The sequence below is a fragment of the Anguilla anguilla genome, chromosome 14, assembly GCF_013347855.1.
Source record: "Anguilla anguilla isolate fAngAng1 chromosome 14, fAngAng1.pri, whole genome shotgun sequence".
In the NCBI taxonomy this organism is placed as follows: Eukaryota; Metazoa; Chordata; class Actinopteri; order Anguilliformes; family Anguillidae; genus Anguilla; species Anguilla anguilla.
The window spans coordinates 37206656-37228868 of NC_049214.1; the positions used below are offsets into that span (position 1 = coordinate 37206656).

The 22213-nt window shown below is 48.8% G+C and overlaps 1 protein-coding gene across 1 annotated transcript in view; it reads right to left on the minus strand.

The window, feature by feature from the left end:
- Nucleotides 1–1130: 1130 nt before the first annotated feature.
- Nucleotides 1131–22213, minus strand: part of si:dkey-1d7.3 (transmembrane protein 132C) — a 36152-nt gene continuing 15069 nt past the window's right edge. Inside the window, exons 3-9 of the mRNA XM_035391651.1 lie at nucleotides 21024–21170; nucleotides 16487–16673; nucleotides 12007–12150; nucleotides 7658–7863; nucleotides 6945–7212; nucleotides 5095–5286; nucleotides 1131–4233 (exon numbers count right to left, since the gene is read on the minus strand). Coding sequence (XP_035247542.1) covers nucleotides 2737–4233; nucleotides 5095–5286; nucleotides 6945–7212; nucleotides 7658–7863; nucleotides 12007–12150; nucleotides 16487–16673; nucleotides 21024–21170 — 2641 coding nt within the window. The 3' untranslated portion in view covers nucleotides 1131–2736. The remainder of the gene's footprint in view (nucleotides 4234–5094; nucleotides 5287–6944; nucleotides 7213–7657; nucleotides 7864–12006; nucleotides 12151–16486; nucleotides 16674–21023; nucleotides 21171–22213) is intronic.

The window sequence follows — 22213 nt, forward strand, 5'->3', positions numbered from 1 at the left end:
GGGGGGCGGGGGGGGTAGGGGGTGGGGGGTCCTCTGCTGGCCAGATTCACAACCGGGATCCCAATCTGGCAACCTAATCATCCCTGATTGATACTGCCCGAACAAGTGCCTGCCTGGAAAAAAATCTTTCTAAATCTCTCTCTCTCTCTCTCTCTCTCTATATATATATATATATATATATATATATATAATCTCTCTCCAAATATTTTGTCTTGAAAGTCAAAGAGTAGCAGTTCAGTGTAGTTTTTCTGTGTATCACACAAACACACACCCACACACATACACACAACTAAAGCAATCCATTAGTATTATCTTAAAAAATAATAGAGGATAAATAACTTTATTAGAACTTCACAAAACATTGATAATGAGGTGATTTCATTAGTAATTTCACAGTTTTCTCAATTCTATCAGAAGAATGAAAGGTCGGTCATTTACAAGGGAACAGCCACACAGTTTCAAAAAGTCCTAGTACATCAAACAAATCATGCACAAAGCTTTTTCCCGGGAAGTAAAATTGAGACATTGCTTTTATAATCATTTCCAGAAAATTGTCACATGAATGGACGACCCACTTTTTGAAGGTTAGTCAGTGTGACATACAGCCCTTCTCATTGGTAAACACCTTTTATTTGTCACAGGAAGACCATGAGTAGCAGTGAATGATGGGAACCGTGATTCACTCTCCCACGACTGCGCGCACACTCACGTCCAGTGCGTTTTTAAAGCTTCTGAATCTGCTGACATACACGCAGTATATGGGGGCGACATAGCTCAGCTCAGCTCAGCTCAGGAGGTAAGAGCGGTTCGATCCCCCCCACTCTGGGCATGTCAAAGTGTCCCTGAGCAAGACCCCTAATCCCTAATTGCTCTGGTGAATGTGAGGCATTAATTGTAAAGTGCTTTGGATAAAAGCGCTACATAAATGCAGTCCATTTACCAGTATGACAAAAACAGCTAAGGGCTCGCGAGGTAGTTGAATCACTGCAACCGATCGTTCTTTTCTCGTCCTCAAAATTCCCCGTTCCGTTTTACTGTTCTCCTCTGATTTAGAACACCCAGTCCTGCATTGTGATTGGCTGGCGGGCGGGCGGGGGGGGGCGTACACAAGCGCACACAACCTCCTTAACGCATGCAGCTAGCGTCCGCTTCACCATGGAAATCGCTGTATTTTAGAACAGGGTGGGGGTGTAGCACAGCGGCTAGCAAAGCCATTATGCTACGAGGCTGAAGGTTCCCAGCTGGGGCGGCCAGCGGTGCCATCGCTGAACCTGAGTCGCATCAGTAAACATCCGGTTGTGTAAATGGACTGTAGGTAAAACAAGGCGAGCTCGGAAAACTTCTCTGGATGAAAAGAGCGTGTGCTCAGAGCCTAAAGAATGAAAACGCAAATGAAGTGCACCCAGCTGAGCTGTACAGCCACTGCACGCGAGGGCCGTGTGCCTGGTAGAGCTCAGAGAAACGCAGGTTTGAGAGAAGAGGGAGAGAGAGCTCTGCTGATGAGCTCTGCAAACCTTCACTGGAGACGCTCTGCTGATGACGCTATCCCTGCTGGGACCCAGAGCCACATACACTGAGCATCTGCGCTAACTGCCCCATCTGGAGAGACAAACAGGCTAACTGCCCCAGCTGGAGAGAGAAACAGGCTAACTGCCCCAGCTGGAGAGACAAACAGGCTAACTGCCCCAGCTGGAGAGACAAGCAAGCTAACTGCCCCAGCTGGAGAGACAAGCAAGCTAACTGCACCCATCTGGAGAGACAAGCAAGCTAACTGCCCCAGCTGGAGAGACAGGCAAGCTAACTGCCCCAGCTAGAGAGACAGACAGGCTAACTGCCCCAGCTGGAGAGACAAGCAAGCTAACTGCCCCAGATGGAGAGACAAACAGGCTAACTGCCCCAGCTGGAGAGACAAACAGGCTAACTGCCCCAGCTGAAGAGGCAAGCAAGCTAACTGCCCCAGCTGGTGAGACAAGCAAGCTAACTGCCCCATATGGAGAGACAAACAGGCTAACTGCCCCAGCTGGAGAGACAAACAGGCTAACTGCCCCAGCTGGAGAGACAAACAGGCTAACTGCCCCAGCTGGAGAGACAAGCAAGCTAACTGCCCCAGCTGGAGAGACAAGCAAGCTAACTGCACCCATCTGGAGAGACAAGCAAGCTAACTGCCCCAGCTGGAGAGACAGGCAAGCTAACTGCCCCAGCTAGAGAGACAGACAGGCTAACTGCCCCAGCTGGAGAGACAAGCAAGCTAACTGCCCCAGATGGAGAGACAAACAGGCTAACTGCCCCAGCTGGAGAGACAAACAGGCTAACTGCCCCAGCTGGAGAGACAAACAGGCTAACTGCCCCAGCTGGAGAGACAAACAGGCTAACTGCCCCAGCTGGAGGGGAAAGCAAGCTAACTGCCCCAGATGAAGAGACAAACAGGAGCCCCAGCTTCCAGTTTTTAAGAGGAAATCACACAAGGGTGAATAAAATGTTTTGAACAACAGTGCATATGTACTGTGTATATAATGAAACAAACATTTATAAAAATAATCCCTTTTTAGTCACCGTGTGTGTGAAAGAGAGGGAAAACACACCACATCCTGGAACACGCATTCTCACAATCATACACACATTCAGGGACACATACTGTATACATACAAGAACATAATTATACATATATATATATTATATATCTTTTTAAAATATATTTCTTCACCCCCGCACTGTTTCCATAAGCACACGTTGAGCTCATGGCGTGGGCTTGTGTTCGTAGGACAGGTTGGCGTACAGCGCCTCGGGCAGCGCCCCCTGCTGGCTGGCGAACTCCTGCACCCTGGAGGCCCAGTGCATGCCGGGGAGGGTGCAGTAGTGGGGCCCGTCCAGCGAGGAGAAGGTGGTGAACTGCACGCGCTTCCTCTTGCTGGTGGGGGAGTGGAGGGAGGAGTCCGGGCGGGCGGGGCGGGCCTGGAGAGACCCCCGGCGGCCCAGGGGGGGGTCCTCCGCGGCGGGGGGGCCCCCGGGCCTCCTCCCCAGGGTGGCGGAGCGGCCCATGGCGACCAGGCCGGCGCCGGGGGGCACGTCGATGCTGATGGCGATGGCGGCGTGGGTCTCCGGCGGGGGCGGGGTGACGGGGCCGCTCAGGGCGCGGTCGGCCTCGGTGCCCAGCCACACCCAGTTGTGGCGGTGCCCCCCCGCGTCCTGGCAGTGCGCCGGCGGCGGCTTCTTGTGCCGCGAGCCGGTCAGGTAGGAGACGCAGTTGAGCAGGAAGACCAGGATGGCCAGGCACAGCACGCCCAGCAGCGCGTACATGCCGATCTCCAGGCTGCTGGGGAAACGGGACGCCTGCACCACGTCCGTCTCCACCTCCGCGGCCGGGGTCCACCGGGGCACCTCCACCTGCGAGGGGAGGTCGGAGTAGTCCAGGGTGTTGGCCCTGGCCCCGCCCACGCTGACCGCGCCTCCGTCATACACAGGGCTGCTGACTCCGCCCAGCACACCACGGGCTCCTCCCACACTGCTGCTGGCCCCGCCCCCTGTTTGACTGGCTCCGCCCACATCATTGCTGGCCCTGCCCCCTGTTTGACTGGCTCCGCCCACATCATTGCTGGCCCTGCCCCCTGTTTGACTGGCTCCTCCCACACTGCTGCCGGCTCCGCCCACACCATTGCTGGCTCCACCCAAATTGCTACCGGCTCCTTGCACGCTGCCATTGGCCCCGCCTCCAGTTCGCTTGACTCCGCCCACACCAGTGCTGGCCCCTCCCACAGTGCTACTGACTCCTCCCACGCCGTTAGCAGCTCTGACGGTGGTGCTACGCGCCCCGCCCAAACTGACAGAGGCGGGATCCGGCAGGAGGGAGGGCTCAGTGCTGCTGGGCCTCCAGTCCTCTGATCCAAATACGGAGGTCTCCTCTGTCAGGCTCCGCCCCCCGGGCTCGGTTGCCGCCTCCCGCCCGTCGCCGCCGCGCGGTCCGCCAGGCCGGAACGCCACCCGCAGGCCGCCGTGCGCCACGGCCAGCGAGCTCTTCCGCTTGGACTTCTGACACGCCTCGCTGATGCCCATCTCCACCCTCACCAGCGCCCCCTGGCCCTCCCCCTCCGCCACTGCCACGGCCGGGGAGCCCCGCATGGACACCACCCTCCGGTCCAGCGACGAGACCGTCAGCGTGTAGCTGCTGGGCTCGAACATGTCCAGGGGCACCTGGGCACCGTCGCTGAACTGAACCCAACAGCCAATAACGGCCTCCTGTGGACAAAAAACACACACATGTAAAAACTATTACACTCCCTGCACTCACACATTACCAAATATTACCTGAAATATGCCTCAACCACCATTTTAAAAGTTTAAATACCGCGCACACAAGGCTGTAAAGACATCAGCCTTCCAGCCTTGTCAGCGTCTGCTGCTCCGCTCTACTCTAAATCGGCCCAGAACGCTTTTAACAGAACAGAGCGTAAACGTGCGGCCACTAGAGGGCGCTGCTAGTAGAGCAGCAAGCGGGGCCAGCCCGCAGGCAGTAATCCACACGCGGTTAATAAGGATTAGCGCCAGAAGCTGGCCTACATTTCTGCAGGGAAATACAATATCCCGGCCCCCGGTGTCATGTTTACTTGAACATCACAGGAACTAATTGACTGACATCTCGGAGCTTAATCGGGTCCGCGGCAACTGGGTCAGCCGCGCCGCCGCGCTGCCGAACAAAGCCGCCGAGACAGGAAGTGATGCGCCGACTGACATTATAATCGCTCAGACTCTCTTATCCAGACCTCAGAGCGGTACCGGAGAACACCGGCGTCACTCTCAGGAATACGCAAACGCAGCTTCGACAAGACGACACGGGCGCATTTAGGATCACTAAGCGCGATGTTAACCTAACAGAAAACAATATGTATAGCAACAAGAAAGTGTGATTACACAGATAACCTTACACAGCTGTAGCGACGACATTACCCAAGAGGTAATCCAATGAATTAGATTGCAATGTTGCAGCAAAGCGCAGGCTATCTATTCTCTCTGCCCCAGCCGCTAACCCACAGCGTACGTTGCTTGGATACGGGACAGTAGCCCTCCCTGGGACCCCCCTGTGGTGGGACGGGCAGTTACCTGCTTGGGGCTGTGCAGCACCTCCTGCGTGGTCGCCGTGGCGACGATGGCCCTGTTGCTTCCGGGGCTGAGCTGCAGGGAGAGGGAGAGGCCGGAGACCAGCTGCACCCCCAGCTCCGTGATGGACACCCTGTCATCCAGCACCTTCACCGACCTTTCACCCAGGACCGAGTCTGAGAGAGGAGACAGCACCTGCACCGGCGCACACACACAGACAGGGGGCGCCACACGTTAATTATACAGTCTACAGGCACACAGACAGGTGGGACCACACATTAGTAATACAGACACAATGTACCTACACACACACACACACACACACCAAGCCAAACTGTGGTTATAATCTCATTTCTTTGGTGACTTGTTCTGGTTCAAAGGAGCAGTTCCCCAAAAAAATGAAATTATGGTATGTTTCCACTTACCCAGAGTGCTATCTATCCCTCCAGATAGTTTCGCAGAGATTTTAATAAGTTTCTCGATATCCTCTGCATTTCACCCTGCTAAAACCTATCTCAAGGGACCCATATGTTTGTGTTGCTCAATTCGCCAAAAATACAAATCTCTTTCCAAATATACTCCCACGGTTACTCATGAACATCCACAGAGCTTCATTTGTGCACGGTTTCATTGAGAACTACTTCTTATACGAAAGTACGCCAACTGTGTATCTCTGCACTTTCTCAACCAAAGCATGGCGCAGAGTAACAGTTTATAGTTTATAGAAAACAGTAGTAGCAGTAGTATATAACAGTTTATAGTTCTAAAACCCGGAAGTGAGTTAGCATTTTTGAGCCATGAGTTCCCTCCGCAGATTTCCAATGGTTGTTTTTCCCATAGGGATTTCGATTCATGCAGTAAATCAGGTCTGTAGTTAACACGAGCCAAGGCAGGTTTCACGTTTTGTTCAGTGACATAAATTACACCCTTCAATACCTCAATTTTGAAGGTGTTACGAGCTTCAATAAAGTAGGCGTCTAACAAGTTGCTTTATTCAAACCACAACAAACGGACGCATTCCACCATTCCGACAGGTCACCACCACTCACCACCGCGAACGTTCGTGAGTAACCACGGCATTATACCTGGAAAGAACAGTTGCAGTTGAGCTTTTTTAAATGTAATTGTTCGGGACATTGTGAGCCACAAAAATATGGGTCCCTTCAGGTCAATTGTATCAGCTGCAGTGCATACTGTACCTAGAAATCTCATCAAATCTCAGCGAAACTATCCGGATGGATGGATAGTACTCTGGGTAAGTGTAAACATACCCTAGTTTCATTTTTGGGTGAACTGCTCTTTTCATTTACACACAAGTGGAATTATTAAATTCTCTCATAATTTCAATGTAATTGTTAGATGCACTATTTGACAAAGGTTGATACAGTAGGTTTCTCTGCCTATCAACAAGTTTGGTCACTTACTGAATAATTTCTATCATTGATAATTATTAGCGAATTAAAACAAATTAAATATATTTCACGTTAGTTAAGAGAGGACTTGTAACATATACAGTAATGGAGCTTGTGATCTATATTCAGAGAGGCAAACATTAAACGAGGGCATCAGCTGTTGAAACTGCATGATTCAGAAATCGTAACATGTACGAGAAGAGTCCATCCATTTCGCAAACTTCAAACATCACAGGCTGGGAGAAAGCTACAATGCAAACACCAGCAATGCAGCTACACGGGGGTGGGGTGGGGGGGACACCCTTCCGGCTGGCATCCAATCACAGCCCGGGACACTCAGCAGGGCGTGGCGGCTCAGCTTTAAAAGCAGAGAAGGGGGGGTAATGTGTGAGTGCAGGGAGTTTAGTAGTTTTTACGCGCGTGTGGGGGGGCCTCGTTTACCTTGACGGAGGTGACCCCCGCGCCCCGTCCCAGCAGCACCCTGCCGGCCTGGAGCCGGGCCACGCGGGGGTTCTCCACCCTCAGGGAGGGGCGCACCAGGCGGGTCACGTCCGCGCGCCAGCCGGGGCCCAGGAAGTGGGCGGGGGCCAGGCGCCGGTCCGGCTGCTCGGCCAGGAAGGAGGCGAAGACCTTCACCTGGGCGTGCTGGAACTGCAGCATGCAGCCCCGCCCTCTCCGCTCCTCCTCTTCCTCGCTCTCGCCGCTGGACCTGAGCGACGCACAAGGAGGGGGGGGGGGGCACTGAGTTCGGAGTCCCCGGGGGGGGGGGGGTCTCACGCGCTCCCGGCCCGAGCCATGCGATTAAAGCCCTTTCACTAATCCTGTGTGATTAAAAAGCCCGGCTCTGCCAAAGGCTTTTCTGAGGCACAGTATTAAAGGGAGGTTTTTTTATCTGCATAACTCTCTCTCTGGGCAGTTAATGTGAGCTCAGTCTGGTCGCCGGTGGCGATTTTCCGCATTAGTAACCCCTTCACTGACCACATTAAGAGATTTTCCGGATTTCTAGTTATGGAGATAAGAACCATCTTGTGGAAATAAATGCATCGTTCCTATTCTTTAAAGCAGAATCCGGTGTTGCACTCCTGCAGGGGAACGGAGGTCCCGTCAGCGCCCCCCTCCCCCCCGAAGGCGGTTGTCATGGAGACAGGCCCTACCTCCTGCCGGCCGGGACGGGCACCCTCCATCCCTTGATCTGGCTGAGCTCGGGGTCGGACACCTCCACCTGCAGGGGGAGGCGGGGCATCCACACGCTCATCTCCAGCTGGGCGCTCAGGGGGCCGAGGGTGAAGTTGACCGCCACCCGCACCCGCCCCTTGCTCTCCTTCCCGTTCACGAAGACGTAGTCGCACCTGTCCGACACCTGGATGGGAGAAGAGGGGTGAGAGAAGCTGGCGGGCCCAGTCAGCAATGATGCAGTCGGATTAAAGAGGACTCTGGGCCATCAGAGGAGCTGGCCAGACCATTCCCTTAAATTACATTCATTTAGCTGACGTCTAACTACATTTATTTAGCAGACGAGTTTATCCAAAGCCATGTACGAAAGTACATTTCAAGGTAATTGGAACAACTACAAGACACAGGTTCCATAACGTACAATACTCATTATGTACAGCTATTTATAGCCAAGAACACAGTTCAGTTCACGCGGTGAACATTATTCTGACCTAACTTATGCCAACTCAAACTAGGGAGAAGAACAAGCTACAATATTAGGACGAAAATACAAATTACAATAAGTGCTGGAACGGAGGTACATGTAACATGAGTGGCATGAAACAGGGGAATTTTAGTGAAATGATACACAGAGTGGTGGCACTTAGTCCAGGTATAGTCTGAAGAGTTGCATCTTCAGACCGCGGGGGAAGATGGGTAGTGAGGGAGAGCCAATCGGATCTAGTCAGTCTTAATCTTGTTTCAAGAATATTTTCGTTCTTGATCCAGATGTATGTGCATATTGGTTCTGTGCAAATTATTCATATTTTCCTTATTTTCCAGTCCTTATGAATAAAATGTAGTCCTGTTTTTCTCTGAACAGTCAACTGAGCTTCACTTCAAACACTCACCCTTGAATTTTCTGAAGAAGGGGGATTGTTTGAGTCATCATTCAATAAGTGTTCAAACAAATGTGCAATTCATCTTATATTTCACAGACCATACAGACGCTTCCTGTCTTACTGTCCTAACACTACCCAATCTTGTGTATATGGGCATATGTGTACACACACACACACACACACACACATACCGTTTTACTGACAATGAAAGAAAATTTCCTCACCAAGGACAATAAGCTATCTATCTATCTATCTATCTATATCACACACACGCACACACACACACACACACAATTACATGTGCCCTCACATGACTCTCAACACCAATAGAAAAAGTGGAGAAGATCCCTCATGAATACATCTGTTGGAAATGGAGACATTCCCATAATGCATTAGGAGCCCCCGGTGTTGCAATAATTCAGTCCGTAACCTCATCTGCAGCCGCTAACCCGTCGCCTGTCCTGGTTATACGCCATCACGGCTGCCATTTTTCCGACGCAAAACAAGATTGCCTCATCTTTCATATTATAAAAAAATCAATAACAAGAAAATCGCATTACCATGATGTTCAAATCATGCAAATGTTTTACGTGCGGACCAGTACGGTGGCAGTCGGTGAGGGATCAGGGAAAACAGCATTCCCCATTCCCCAACACATGATGAATTCTTTTCAGTGCTCTAGTGAACTCAGCTGGTAAGCTTTTGCCGAGTAATAGCGATAATGCAGTGAGTGAGTAATGAAATGTCAGGGAATTGAACACAAAGCAAAACCACAAATGTGCTGCATTCAGGTTTAAAGAGTTTTTACAGGGTCTTTTTTCCCCAGTTAGTTTTCTTTTAATACTAAAGCTAATCTCAGCCCTTTATCATGAAACCCGGGCTTTGGGTTTAACCTGTCTGCGCCCGGGAGCTCAGACAGCTCCAGAAGCAATCCCAGACCATTTTGAGAAACAGTTCGCTGTGTATCGTCGTCGTTTCCGGTTGCGAACGTTCCTTTCATGCTCGGGAGCGTTTGATTGGGCGCATGCTCACTTGCGTGTGTTCCTTGTGTGTTTTTGTGGGCCAAACACTGGACCGTTGATTGCATTTGCTTGCGTACGGTAATTGCGTGTGTTTGATTGTCTCTCCGTGTGCTGTAGGGTTTGAGTCGAGCTGACATTTTAAATCGGGCCGTGCGTCTCTCTCAGCTTTCGATGGCTCTCTTTGCAGGGGGCCCGTGGGAGAGCTGAGAAGAGAACGAGCTCAGAACCCCCTCCAGGGCTCCCTCCGTCTCCGAATGTGACCTCGTTAAACTATTCGCTCAGAAAGGGACCGAACCATCCCACAGTAACTAAATAAAATCTGGCAGGGCCTCTCAATAAAAATCTAAAATAACCATTATGTGTGACCGTGCCCTAGGCGCAGAGAGAAAGAGCGAAGAGGGACGGAGAGAGAGAGAGAGAGAGAGAGAGAGAGAAAGGGAGAGAGAGAGAGAGGGAGAGAGAGAGATAGAGAGAGAGAAAGGGAGAGCAAAGGGGGAGAGATCGAGAGAGAGGGGAGAAGAAGGATAGAGGGTGAGAAAGAGGAGGAGAAATAGAGAGTGAGAGAAAGAGCAAGAGAGATAGGGAGTGAGAGGGGGGGAGATAGAGTGAGGCAGAGAGAGAGAGAAAGAAAGAGAGACATAGAGAGAGTGAGAGAGAGCGAGAGGTTTTTCGATCCTCTCTATTGACCTAGTGCCACACTTTCTGCAAACACCGCCTGCAGCTGCAGAATCTGGTTGATGATGAAGCTTCTGCAGTTTGGCTGTCAGCCAAAGCAATGCGATTTGCATGCTGCTACTGCTGCTGCTACTACTGCTACTACTGCTGCTACTGCTACTGCTGCTGCTACTGCTGCTGCTGCTGCTGCTACTACTGCTGCTACTGCTGCTGCTACTGCTACTGCTGCTACTACTACTACTACTGCTACTGCTGCTACTACTGCTGCTACTGCTGCTGCAACTGCTACTGCTGCTACTACTGCTGCTACTGCTGCTGCTACTGCTACTGCTGCTACTACTACTACTACTGCTACTGCTGCTACTATTGCTGCTACTGCTGCTGCTACTGCTACTGCTGCTACTACTACTACTACTACTACTGCTGCTGCTGCTACTACTACTACTGCTACTACTGTTTTCTGCTAGTTGTTGTTTTTATGTTGTTTATAATTACTTGTATATCTAATAAATAATTAACTTACTGTATATACATATAATACATACGCCAGCACAGGTCTGGACACGCAGAGCTGCGGTCTGTGAATGAATGAGGTCAGAGTGCTGGACTCAGGCCTGGCTGTTAAAGCAGTGCCACTGTTAGACTCCTGGAGAGGCAGAAAAATATCTGGGGCAAACATGCAAATATTGGAGACTCCAAATTGCCCATAGGTATGAGTGTTTGAGTGAATGGTGTGTGTGCGCTGTGACAGATTGGTGGCCTGTCCAGGGGTGTATTCCTGCCTCTCGCCCAATGCACATTTTGAAAGACTCGAGCACCCCCCGTGACCCGGACCAGGATAAGCGGGTATAGATAATGGATGGACCCTGACCAGGATAAGCGGGTGTAGATAATGGATGGACCCTGACCAGGATAAGCGGGTGTAGATAATGGATGGACCCTGACCAGGATAAGCGGGTGTAGATAATGGATGGACCCTGACCAGGATAAGCGGGTGTAGATAATGGATGGACCCTGACCAGGATAAGCGGGTGTAGATAATGGATGGACCCTGACCAGAATAAGCGGGTATAGATAATGGATGGACCCTGACCAGGATAAGCGGGTGTAGATAATGGATGGACCCTGACCAGGATAAGCGAGTAAGGATAATGGATGGATGGATTCCAGTTACTAGCGGCAAATCATCTTTTGCTGCACTCTACTAATGCCCAAATAAGGCTATTTTTATTACTTCTGAGAGAGCTTGGGCAGAACTTTCTTATAGATTCCCTCTACCCAAACAACAATATTACTATTACAATTAGTTATTGTATTCGTATAATATTAATAATTGTTATATTAGTAATACTTTATAAGAAACACATAGACTGCCTAGATATAATTCTAGTATATAATTAATCTGCACATTTTAACTCTTACTATCCTCCCTTTAAACCAGGACTGCCTAACCCTGTTCCTGGAGATCTACTGTCCTGTATGTTTTCACTCCAATGCTAACAAAGCACACCTCATTCAACAGCTAGAGTAGGGCTGCCCAACCCTGTTCCTGGAGATCTACCATCCTGTAGGTTTTCACTCCAACCCTAACAAAGCACACCTCATTCAACAGCAAGAGCAGGGCCACCCAACCCTGCTCCTGGAGGTCTACCTTCCTGTAGGTTTTCACGGTGGATCTCCAGGAACATGGTTGGGCAGCCCTGCTTTAATCATATATGAGTACTTGTGGTTCACGTGGGGGGGGGGTGATACCTTCAGGACGTCCTCATCGGTGGACCTGCATTGGGTAAAGTTGGAGACGTCCGTGACCGACCCGTCCGCTGCCACGGCAACCGTCTTTACCGCAATGCTCACTTTCTTCCCCGTCAGCACCGCCGTGTTCACAAGCTCCGTGTCCTACAGGGGGCGACAGAGAGCAAGCAAACACAATGCATAAAGCGAAGCTGTACCGATGCACATTGTTATCCAAAGTTATCAGTGACACTGATAAGGCATTTTTGCTGATTGTTTCATACACGGCAGCATGTTATTTCCACCGAATAAGAGGTTTACTCTCACAACATCAGCACACAGGTTGTAAGAGATACTTCCTCCCCCCCGATTTTGTGTTTTTCCTAATGGAAAATAAACAAACTAAAATAACTTTAAAACACACGCGCAAAATGTGTGAACAGAACCGGAGCAACTGCTGTTTTAGCTGCAGCTCTGGCACAGATTTTAGGTCCGTGTAGAAGTAACAGCATTTTTGGATTTCCTTATTGTATGTATTAGCCACTGTGTATGTTTCTTTTCTGTCTTTTCTGTGTGGACAATAAAGTTTTGTATTTGTATTTGTATGTAGTTTTAGTGTAAGGAGGTGATTTGAGAACTGGGCTGACAGGGACAACCCCCACACCCCCCCCTCGCCAAGGCTGAGACCTGCAACCCTCTGGCTCACACTTCCCTTGCACCCCAAAAATCCTCTCGCACCCTCGTAACCACGCAACCCACAATTAGAAAGACGACAGGTCCAACGGGACGTCGGGATTAAAGTGACAGGACGCTCTCTTCTCCGTCGGAGCAGGCCGTGATGGCTGAGGACGGTAAATGTCCCGGCGAAGCCAGCAGTTTTGTTTTATTCTTTAGTCAGAACTCCGCAGTTTCCGAGCTTTTAGATGTACTCCCCGACTCCATTATACCCTTCAGGAAATAATCTGACAGAGTTGCCAGTAAAATGTCCTGGTTTGGACGTACATTAGAATGGGGGGGGGGGGGGTGTCCATTGCAGAGACTTTGATAATGACATTTTAATCTGAGTGGTATCTGAGTGACGCTGGCCGATGACGTTTGGGTGTAGGTTTATCCGACAGAAGAACCAGATGTGCTTACAAATATAGCATGGGGCGGGGGGGGGGGGGGGGTAGAGACTCAGAGACGGGGGCAACAGTCAGCAGCTGCCAGGGGAAAGCCTCATAATGGCTTCCGTGACTTTCACTGGCACAGTTCTGGTCCTCATGTTGACAAACACCAATAACAGACTCGAAAGGCAATCAGAAAGCTAGAATCAAAACTAAATACTGAAAGCTCTCTTGTGCCTGCACTAAGGAAGCAAATGAACATACCTGACTATATGTATCACCCAACTGGGTGATGCACGGCATCCATTTTACGCCAGAATGCTCTCTACACAGCAGCTGAGGTGGAGATGGAGTGAATACACAACAATGCAGCTACATAACCTCCAATATAAACACAGTATACAGTCCAGTCAGAGAATTATGTCTACACTGACACTCTAGGTTCATGCCCAAGAAGCACTTGTTGACAAGAGCCCAAGACAAAAGCTTCCAGTATCGTAGACCTTTTGGGCATTGTTTCACCAAGGTACACTAATGCCTGTTTCCTTAAAACACTGAATACAATGAAGAAAATAGAAAGCCAAGGGAGATTGATGTCACATTGTATCACCAAACAACACAGCCTGATAAACATGGCTCATCAGAAGCATTGCAGTTGTAAAAAGGTCAATTAAACTGACAAGTTGGCTGATGATTTCAGTATAAAATAATGATAAACCATGCAATGCCCATTTCCCAAATAGTTTTATGCTTTGATATTGGATATCAGTTTCTTAAAAAAGCTCATTCGTAAGCAACCTTATTAAAAAGAAAAAGATAAAATAACTAGACCCAAAAGATCATTCATTCTCTCCTACATTCATTCAACTTCATGATGTTAGATAGCCAGGCTAACGTGAAGTTAGCGTTAACAGTTACCTCCCTAATCTGACACAACACACTCCAGATACAAAGCCTTACAAATGAAAGCACAACCATCTCAGTTTAAAGACCTAAAAATACAGCTCTCTCTCTCTCTCTCTCTCTCTCTCTCTCTCTCTATATATATATATATATATATATATATATATATATATATACATATATAGCTATAAACATTAGTCATAAAGGGGAGTCCACTGTTAATAGATCTGTCTGAATGCAATGAAAAAAAATTTATACTGCTTAATACAGTAAGCAGTAACTACCATATCTGTCTGGTAGTTGACGCTGAGTTTGCCGTCAGTCCCACTTCACTAGATTCCAACCACAGCTGCCGAATCCCATAATGCAGCACAGTCCAGTTCAATTCAAATTTCACCATATATTGCTGTAATATTGTCTAATCTGCACTGATTTCACAGAAATATTCTTATTACATTATGAAATAACACTGTTAAATCTGGTAAAATCCAGGCAATCGCTGATTTCACAGGAAATGCTGATTACAGTATTTTACTGTGAAATACCATTGTTAAATCTTGTAAAGTCCAGGTCATTTTTAACAGCATAAATAATGTTCTCCAAAATAATAAATAAGGTCACATTCACAGAAGAAAAACTTGCTGCATTGTATAAACCTTCCACACGTGTTCACACCAGTCAAATTGAACACAGTGTTTATATAAAAATGCGTATAAGTGACGGCATACGTACAGTCTTGGCATGTTAAGAGACCTGAAATCCGTATTTGAACGCATGTTAATATATTTTAAGAAGGGGTGGGCCACAGTGATGACTTGCTTAGTAAGCAGAGGGCTGAGGGAATCACTGATGTGGTCGAGCAAACCCAACGCAATCCCCACATGGGACGTGGGCAGTGATGTCACTCCTCCCCCACAATTACCAGAGCGCCAGTCCGCCAGTGGACCTGCTGCTGGAGACCAATCATCTCCTTCACATCTTTAATCTTTCATTCATCATTCCAAAGCACTACCCACCGACACGTCCCGAGAAAGCGCTACAAAACAAGGACGAGATTTATTCTCCCTCATACCTCCCCCGACGCGAGGCGATATCCCAGAATGCCTTGCGGGGAGAAAACACAATCCCGCACGCAGCAGGAACGTATTCAAACCTGCCCCCCACCCCACCCCCCCGCCTCCTTTCCAATTTGCATTAAATGAAATTATACTGCCACTCTCCTGTCATTCCCACAGTGGGACATTTTCAGACTGTGCTTGCTGGGTAGCAGGAGGAGGGGGGGTTCACTCTCTGAATATGTACCCGTGCGTCATCCACCAAGATGCAAACCAAGGGCAAGAGACCCCCCCCCCCCCCCCCCCAATCATAAATGTGTTTTAGTGTCTCCTGGTTTTAGGTACTGTACATGTCCTAAGTCATATATGCACGGAAGTTTGTACTAGAGTTTCCTTAATTGCATTCTTATCCCTCGTTCCAGACGACTAGGAAAGTCGGAATGTCCGACCGTCAACTAGGAAAAGCGAGAGATGGTCACATGACGTCAAGCAAACATGGCGGCATGCACGGCGAACTACAGCGTGGTAACGGTATCAGTAATTTAATTCCTAACGTAATTTATGTAAATTGTTTATTTAATTGTTAGTATGCTGATTATATTCTATACTATTCTATGTTATACAGCTCTTACACAACTGGAGAGGGCAGTCAGTTCTGCCTCAAATTTTGAGCAGGAATGCAAAGATACTCTGAAAAGAAATGATGTTCGAGTAACAGAAATATATTATAAAAATAAAAAAAACGTATACAGTATTCCTGTAATCCATGCGTCGACTGGGTGTGCGCCAGAACAGCGACATTGGTAGAAAACCCAGACTGAATGAGGACAGAAGCAGTTTTGTCATTAATTCCCCTCTTCCTGAACACGAGATCTCTTTGCCATTCACAATGCCCCATCTCTGAGCTCACAGCATTGTGATATCAGACGTTGCCAAGTGCCTAATCTCTCTAAATAACAAAAAAAGTATATTATAAGGGCTCTGGTGCATATGCAGTATAAGCACAGCTTCTCAGAACAGTCCTGTCGCCGGTTTTGCAGAATTTAATCCTGATGATGTCACTACCAACTGTGGATGGACCTGGAAGCCCCAGAGGGCGAAGCACGGTTGCCCACAGTGTCACTCAATATGAGTTTTGGGCAGCCAATATGTTACTTGCAGGACAACACATAGTGATCAAATAGTATTAACAGGGTCCAAACACCACTATCATTTCCAATGAACCGTGCTTTTAATTGAGACCCTATGTGCAGACCAGCAAGTGACACTGGGAAAACGAGTCAGTACATGTGTGTTTAGTCATTCATGCATGCACCTGAACCCTTATATGTGAATAGCCCTATTTCGGGCTGTATGGCTTATCATACAAACCTTTATTTGACTAGGAAGAAAAGCGTGCACCCCAGTGGAAGACTGTGTTACTGGGGTGGAGCTCACCATGACGACAGGGGCCAGACCCACGTAGTCCTTCAGCATGGTGTAGATCCCCATGACACCTTCTTCACCTCTCCGCTGGCCACCAGGAAGCTCCAGCTGCCATGTGACCTCCCGCATCTCTGATAGGCTGCTGAGCTCCTCTGTCTCAAAGTCCAGCAGGAGCAGCTCCAGGAGACCACCTTCAGGCCTGGAGATGAGAGGGAGAAGCTGAAGATACACACATACACACACACGCTCACACACGCACACACACACACACGCTCACACACACACAGATACACACACACACACACACACGCTCACACACACACAGATACACACACACGCTCACACACACAGATACACACACACACACACACACGCTCACACACACACAGATACACACACACACACACTAATGCGCATACACACACATGCACACGCTCACACACACACACACACACACTCACACACACACACACACACACACATACATACACTCACACTCACATACACACACATATACACACACACACGCTCTCACACACACATACACACACATACATACACTCACGTGCATACACACACACACACTCACACACAAATACACACACTCACATACACACACTCACACACACACACATATACACACACACACACACACACAGATACACGCACACACACACATACACACACACACACCAGTGAAAAGAAACTACAAATCCTGCTAGGAGAAGGGCCAGCAGTTCTAACAGCAGCAAAGTTCACCTTTGCCTGTCATAATCTGAGGAACACTATTATTATAGTGTTGTTTGTTGTTGTTATCACAGTTAGATAACAACTGTTGTGTTCAATTCATATTCATGCTTTGTAAATACTGTATGCAGAAATGTGTTTCATGCCAATAAAGCATTTTGAATTTGAATTTGAGAGGAGAGAGAGAGAGGGAGAGAGAGAGAGAGAGGGGGGGTGAGGAGAAAGAGAGGAGAGACAGAGGAAGGTGAGAGTGAGAGAAAGAGAGAGAGAGAATGTGAGAGTGAGAGAGAAAGGGGAGAGGGGAGAAAGAGACAGAGAGAGGGATGGAGGAGAGAGAGGGGAGAAACAGAAGAGAGTGAGAGTGAGTGAGAGAGAAAAAGAGAGAGAGAGAGGGAGGAGAGAGATTGTGAGAGTGAGAGTGGATGAGAGAGAAGAGAGAGAGAGAGATCCTCTTGGTTTGGTGTTTTAGTGGGTAATGAGACTCAGTCAGGGCTTCAGATGTTCACATTAATCTAATGAGTCTGTCTGGTGTGGAGGCCATGCAGACATTAATCAGGGATAAGGCACAGATATATTAGGCATTAATGCAGATAAGGGGGCCAGCTCCCAGCAAATGGGGACTGAAATGGGGGGGGGGGGGGGGGGGATTGCCTTGGAATGTTGAGGATTGTGTAAGAATGGGGGGGGGGGGGGGGTCTAGCCATTGAAGTCATTTCCAAGAAATTGCCGTAAATGGCCAGAATTCACCAACTATTTATCTCCAACTTTGACGCACAATTACATTTTTGCCGTTCACAAACGCAGCCTAGAAAGTTCAGAGAAATCATCAAAACCAATTCATCTGAAGAAAAAGAACAAACAAGAGCGTTTTATTTGCGGGTCAAAATTGAGCGCAGGTGTTATATGATTCCAGGCCAATGCCTTTGTTTTCATTTTTCACGCACCAGAATCAAAATGCGCAAAAAGAGAAAACCTCGGTAAAGGACGTCTTGAAGTGGGATTTCAGACACCTCGCACATAAATAACATCCTCACAATATTCCCTCTTAATCTTCTGTGCCGCTGCTTTCTAACCCGGGTGATACAGGTGCTGATGAAAACGCCGATTGTTTTAACGGGAAAAGTACGATTTACGGCTTTTGGAAACTCCGGGAGACACGGGCCCTAATGTTTCATAAAAACCGATAAGACGGGATTTGTTTTATTAGGCGTGCGCTGGCGGACCCCGCTGTTTGCCAAACAATTACGACGACGTTTGGAAGCAGAAGGGTGCGTCGTGTGTCGCCGGCAATAAATTCTGGGGAAGAATCCGAGCCGTTAATTTAAATAAGGGCTCGTTTGCACACGCCCCTGCTACGCAGGCATCGGCGCTAAAGGAAAAAAAAGACAGCCAATTACTCATACATCAGGCAAATTCAGGGGGAAAGGAGTTGGCAGCGTGTCTAAATGAGAAGAATGGAATAAGTGACAGGTCCAAAACAACGTGCTGAGAACATCCTCACGGAAGCTTCCGGTAAGACGGCGAACACATTTTTTTTTTAAAGATGGATTAGCTGCCGTTTTTTGCCATTGAAACATGTTTTGTATCATCGCAAATCTCATCAATCTCCCACACGGTAGCAAGCGATGAAAAAGGTCACCCAAATCATGTTTATAAATGACAGTGCTGAGCTGAAAAACACTTCAGGAGTCAAGCTCCAACCATAAACTTTGACCTTCTTTCTTTACATAAACTTCTGAAATTTAAATATTTTTTCACCAATAGTAATTATTAAAATCATTACGGTAATTTCAATACAAATACAAAAATTACAAATTAATCAATCACTGAACTGAACAAGAAATATACATGAATTCCATAATGCTTCAATTCCTCATTCAAAGCCAAGGACAAGATGCATTGCAGTTAGATTGAATCAGTCCTTCTCTGACGGGTATGCTTCGACATGACGAACCTGCTGCCTGTATTCTGTATTTGACTGTGTGTGGACGGAGACACTGTCCGCACACATCGACTGGGTCTAAGTGCCCGGGAAATAGAGGAAGTTCACACTCTTTGCTCTGATTGGACAATAAAAGTCATCAAGCCTGAAAATGGGCCTTTCAGGATTGACTGAATGCCTGCATACCCTACACTTGGTTTCCTGGCGACAGGCTCTGCAAACTGAGCCGCCATCTCTCCGCCACTTGACACAATCATTATTATCTCTCCTGCAAATGTCTGCCGGGCCTTGCAGCTATTTTACAGTCCACTGGAAGGATTTAATGATTATTAAGATAATAAACTGAAAGCGTGGAGTCAGCAGCTCTCCCCAGCCCGCTCAGTGCCCTTGGGTTCAGAGTGGATTCTCCTGCTCCAGAACCGGGTGGATATTACTCACGGATCCGACATCCTTTCCCACCCAGTGAACGTGCCTCGTTTTCTCCTCAATTATCTCAGAACAGAACGCTATCTGCTGGTTTAATTACGCCTGAAAGAAACTATTTTGTATTTTTGAGTCATCCCCTTTTCGCCTGTCAGACATTTAAGAACTCTAAATCGCTCTTTTCAAGGGGAATCTCTGAGAGAGAAGACGTTTTTGCAAAAATACACAAGATTAAAAGCGATTCAGACGTGATTTCGGAATACTAACTCAGTTTTGGTTGCAAAAATGGTGTAGTTAATATTTTTGATGTGAGCATGAAAACAAAGAGAGAAGATTTTAAAAACCAGGTAAAAACCGCAAGCCAATGAAGGGAGCCTGAGACAGGCGTAATGCAGGGCCTTTCACGCTGTACATAATATAATAAACGGTGACATTCATCTCTTTCTTTCTCCTTTCTGAAGTGTGTCGTTGCTGAGGGATGACCTGCAGGCTGTGATATCCCTGGGGCTTGGAGGAGAATGATCAGCTGGGACTGAGGCGATGACGGTGGAAAACTGGGACGCTGTTTAAGAAAATCCCACTCATCCAGTCAAACACAGGCAAAGCACAGGAGCAGCAGACAGATCACAAGAGGCACCTCCAACTTCCTTTGGAAAAGACCCCCCCATTTTGGTCACTCTCTCTCAGGGAAAGATCAGCACTCTCTCTCTGTGTTGCCAACAGGACTCATCCAGTAACCCTCATCAAGCTTCCTTTCACTCCAATGCTCAATGCTGTACAGCTCCCAGTCTCACCCAGAGTGCATACTGCAACACTTGATCCCACACACACACAAACAACACACAGTCACCCACACACACACACACACAAACAACACACACACACAGACAGTCACCCACACACACACACACACACGTACACAGACAGTCACCCACACACACACACACACAAACACACACACACACACACACACACAGACAGTCACCCACACACACACACACACACGTACACAGACACACACACACACACTATTGCTCACACACAGACAGTCACCCACACACACACACACACACACACACACACACACACAGACACACACAAACAACACACACACACACACACACACAAACAACACACACACACACACACAGACAGTCACCCACACACAGATACACACAGTCACCCACACACACATACACACAGTCACCCACACACACACAGACACACACACACACACTATTGCTCGCACACAGACAGTCACCCACACACACACACACAGACAGTCACCCACACACACACACACACACACATAGACAAACACAAACAGTCACCCACACACACACACACACAAACACATGCACACACACATGCGCGTGCACACAGACACTCATCCACCTACACACACACACACACACACACATTTGCATGCTGACTTGCCTTTTCCCGGGCACTGGGGACTTCCTCTGACATATAACGGAGATGGTGCCCAGCTGAGCGCCGGTCCCGGGTTCGAGGGTGGTGTCCCACAGGTGGGGGTTTCTGGGCCTCGCGGTGCTGAAGGACAGACCCTTCTTCACCGTTGCTCTGTGAAAAAACACACACAAACACGCTCTAAGCATGACCAGCCCCTGCAGACAGACCTGTCACACACACACACACACACACACACACAAACACACTTTAAGCACGACCAGCCCCTGCAGATAGACCTGTCGCACACACACACGCGCAGGAAAACGCACACACACACACACACCGAAAGCAATAAATCTCCATACATCACCTGTGATGTCAATACCATGAAGCACAACTCAGACCCGACAGGCTAATTTACTGCGGGACGCGGCGTTCAACCGCCTGGACCAATCAGACGGCTTTTCACAGGCGTTAGTCTTTTGCGTAGGATCCTGCTCTGGCTCGTTTTAATCGGCTTTCCACGCGGGGAAATGAAACGTCACGTTAAACGGAAAGCCGGCGGCGTTCCTGCTGGGAGCTAATCGCTCGGGGCGTGAGATTGATTAGTCACCCGGAGTGCGGCGGATCGGTATCTATCGACGGGGGAAGCGCCAACCCCCCCCCCCCCGGGGAGAAGCGGACAGAAGAGAGAGGAGCGCGGGGGTCCCCGGGTCGCGGCTCGGCGGGGAGCTAGCGTGAGCGGACGGGCGATCGTTCGGCGAGCGTTCCGCGGCTCCGTTGTAATTCAGCGCGGAGGCGGCCTGGCTCCCGGAGGCGCCGCGGCGGGCGCACGGGTAGCGGCGGCGGCGCCGCGGGAGGCCCGACAGCCTCGCCGGCGGCCGCGCTCGCTGGCGGCGCACCTCGGAGCCCGAAACCCGCGCGCGAGCTAAACGCGCTTCGCGGAGCTCGCCGCCGACGGCAGCCTGCGGGCGCCGCTTTGGAGAGACACCAAAGGAAGGAAACCCAGAGCAAACGGCGCTTCTGAGCCAGCGCTGGAGCGGGGGGCCACGTCTTTCCATGAAACGGTTTCCCTCAGTGCCTTTAAAACCGAAACACCACAAAAAAAATACATGTCTGGAGCGGGGAACGCGCTAACTGATCACAGGGGAATCAACCAGATGAAATATTTTATGATGAAAAAAATCATACAATGAATAATGCACTGTTCGAGC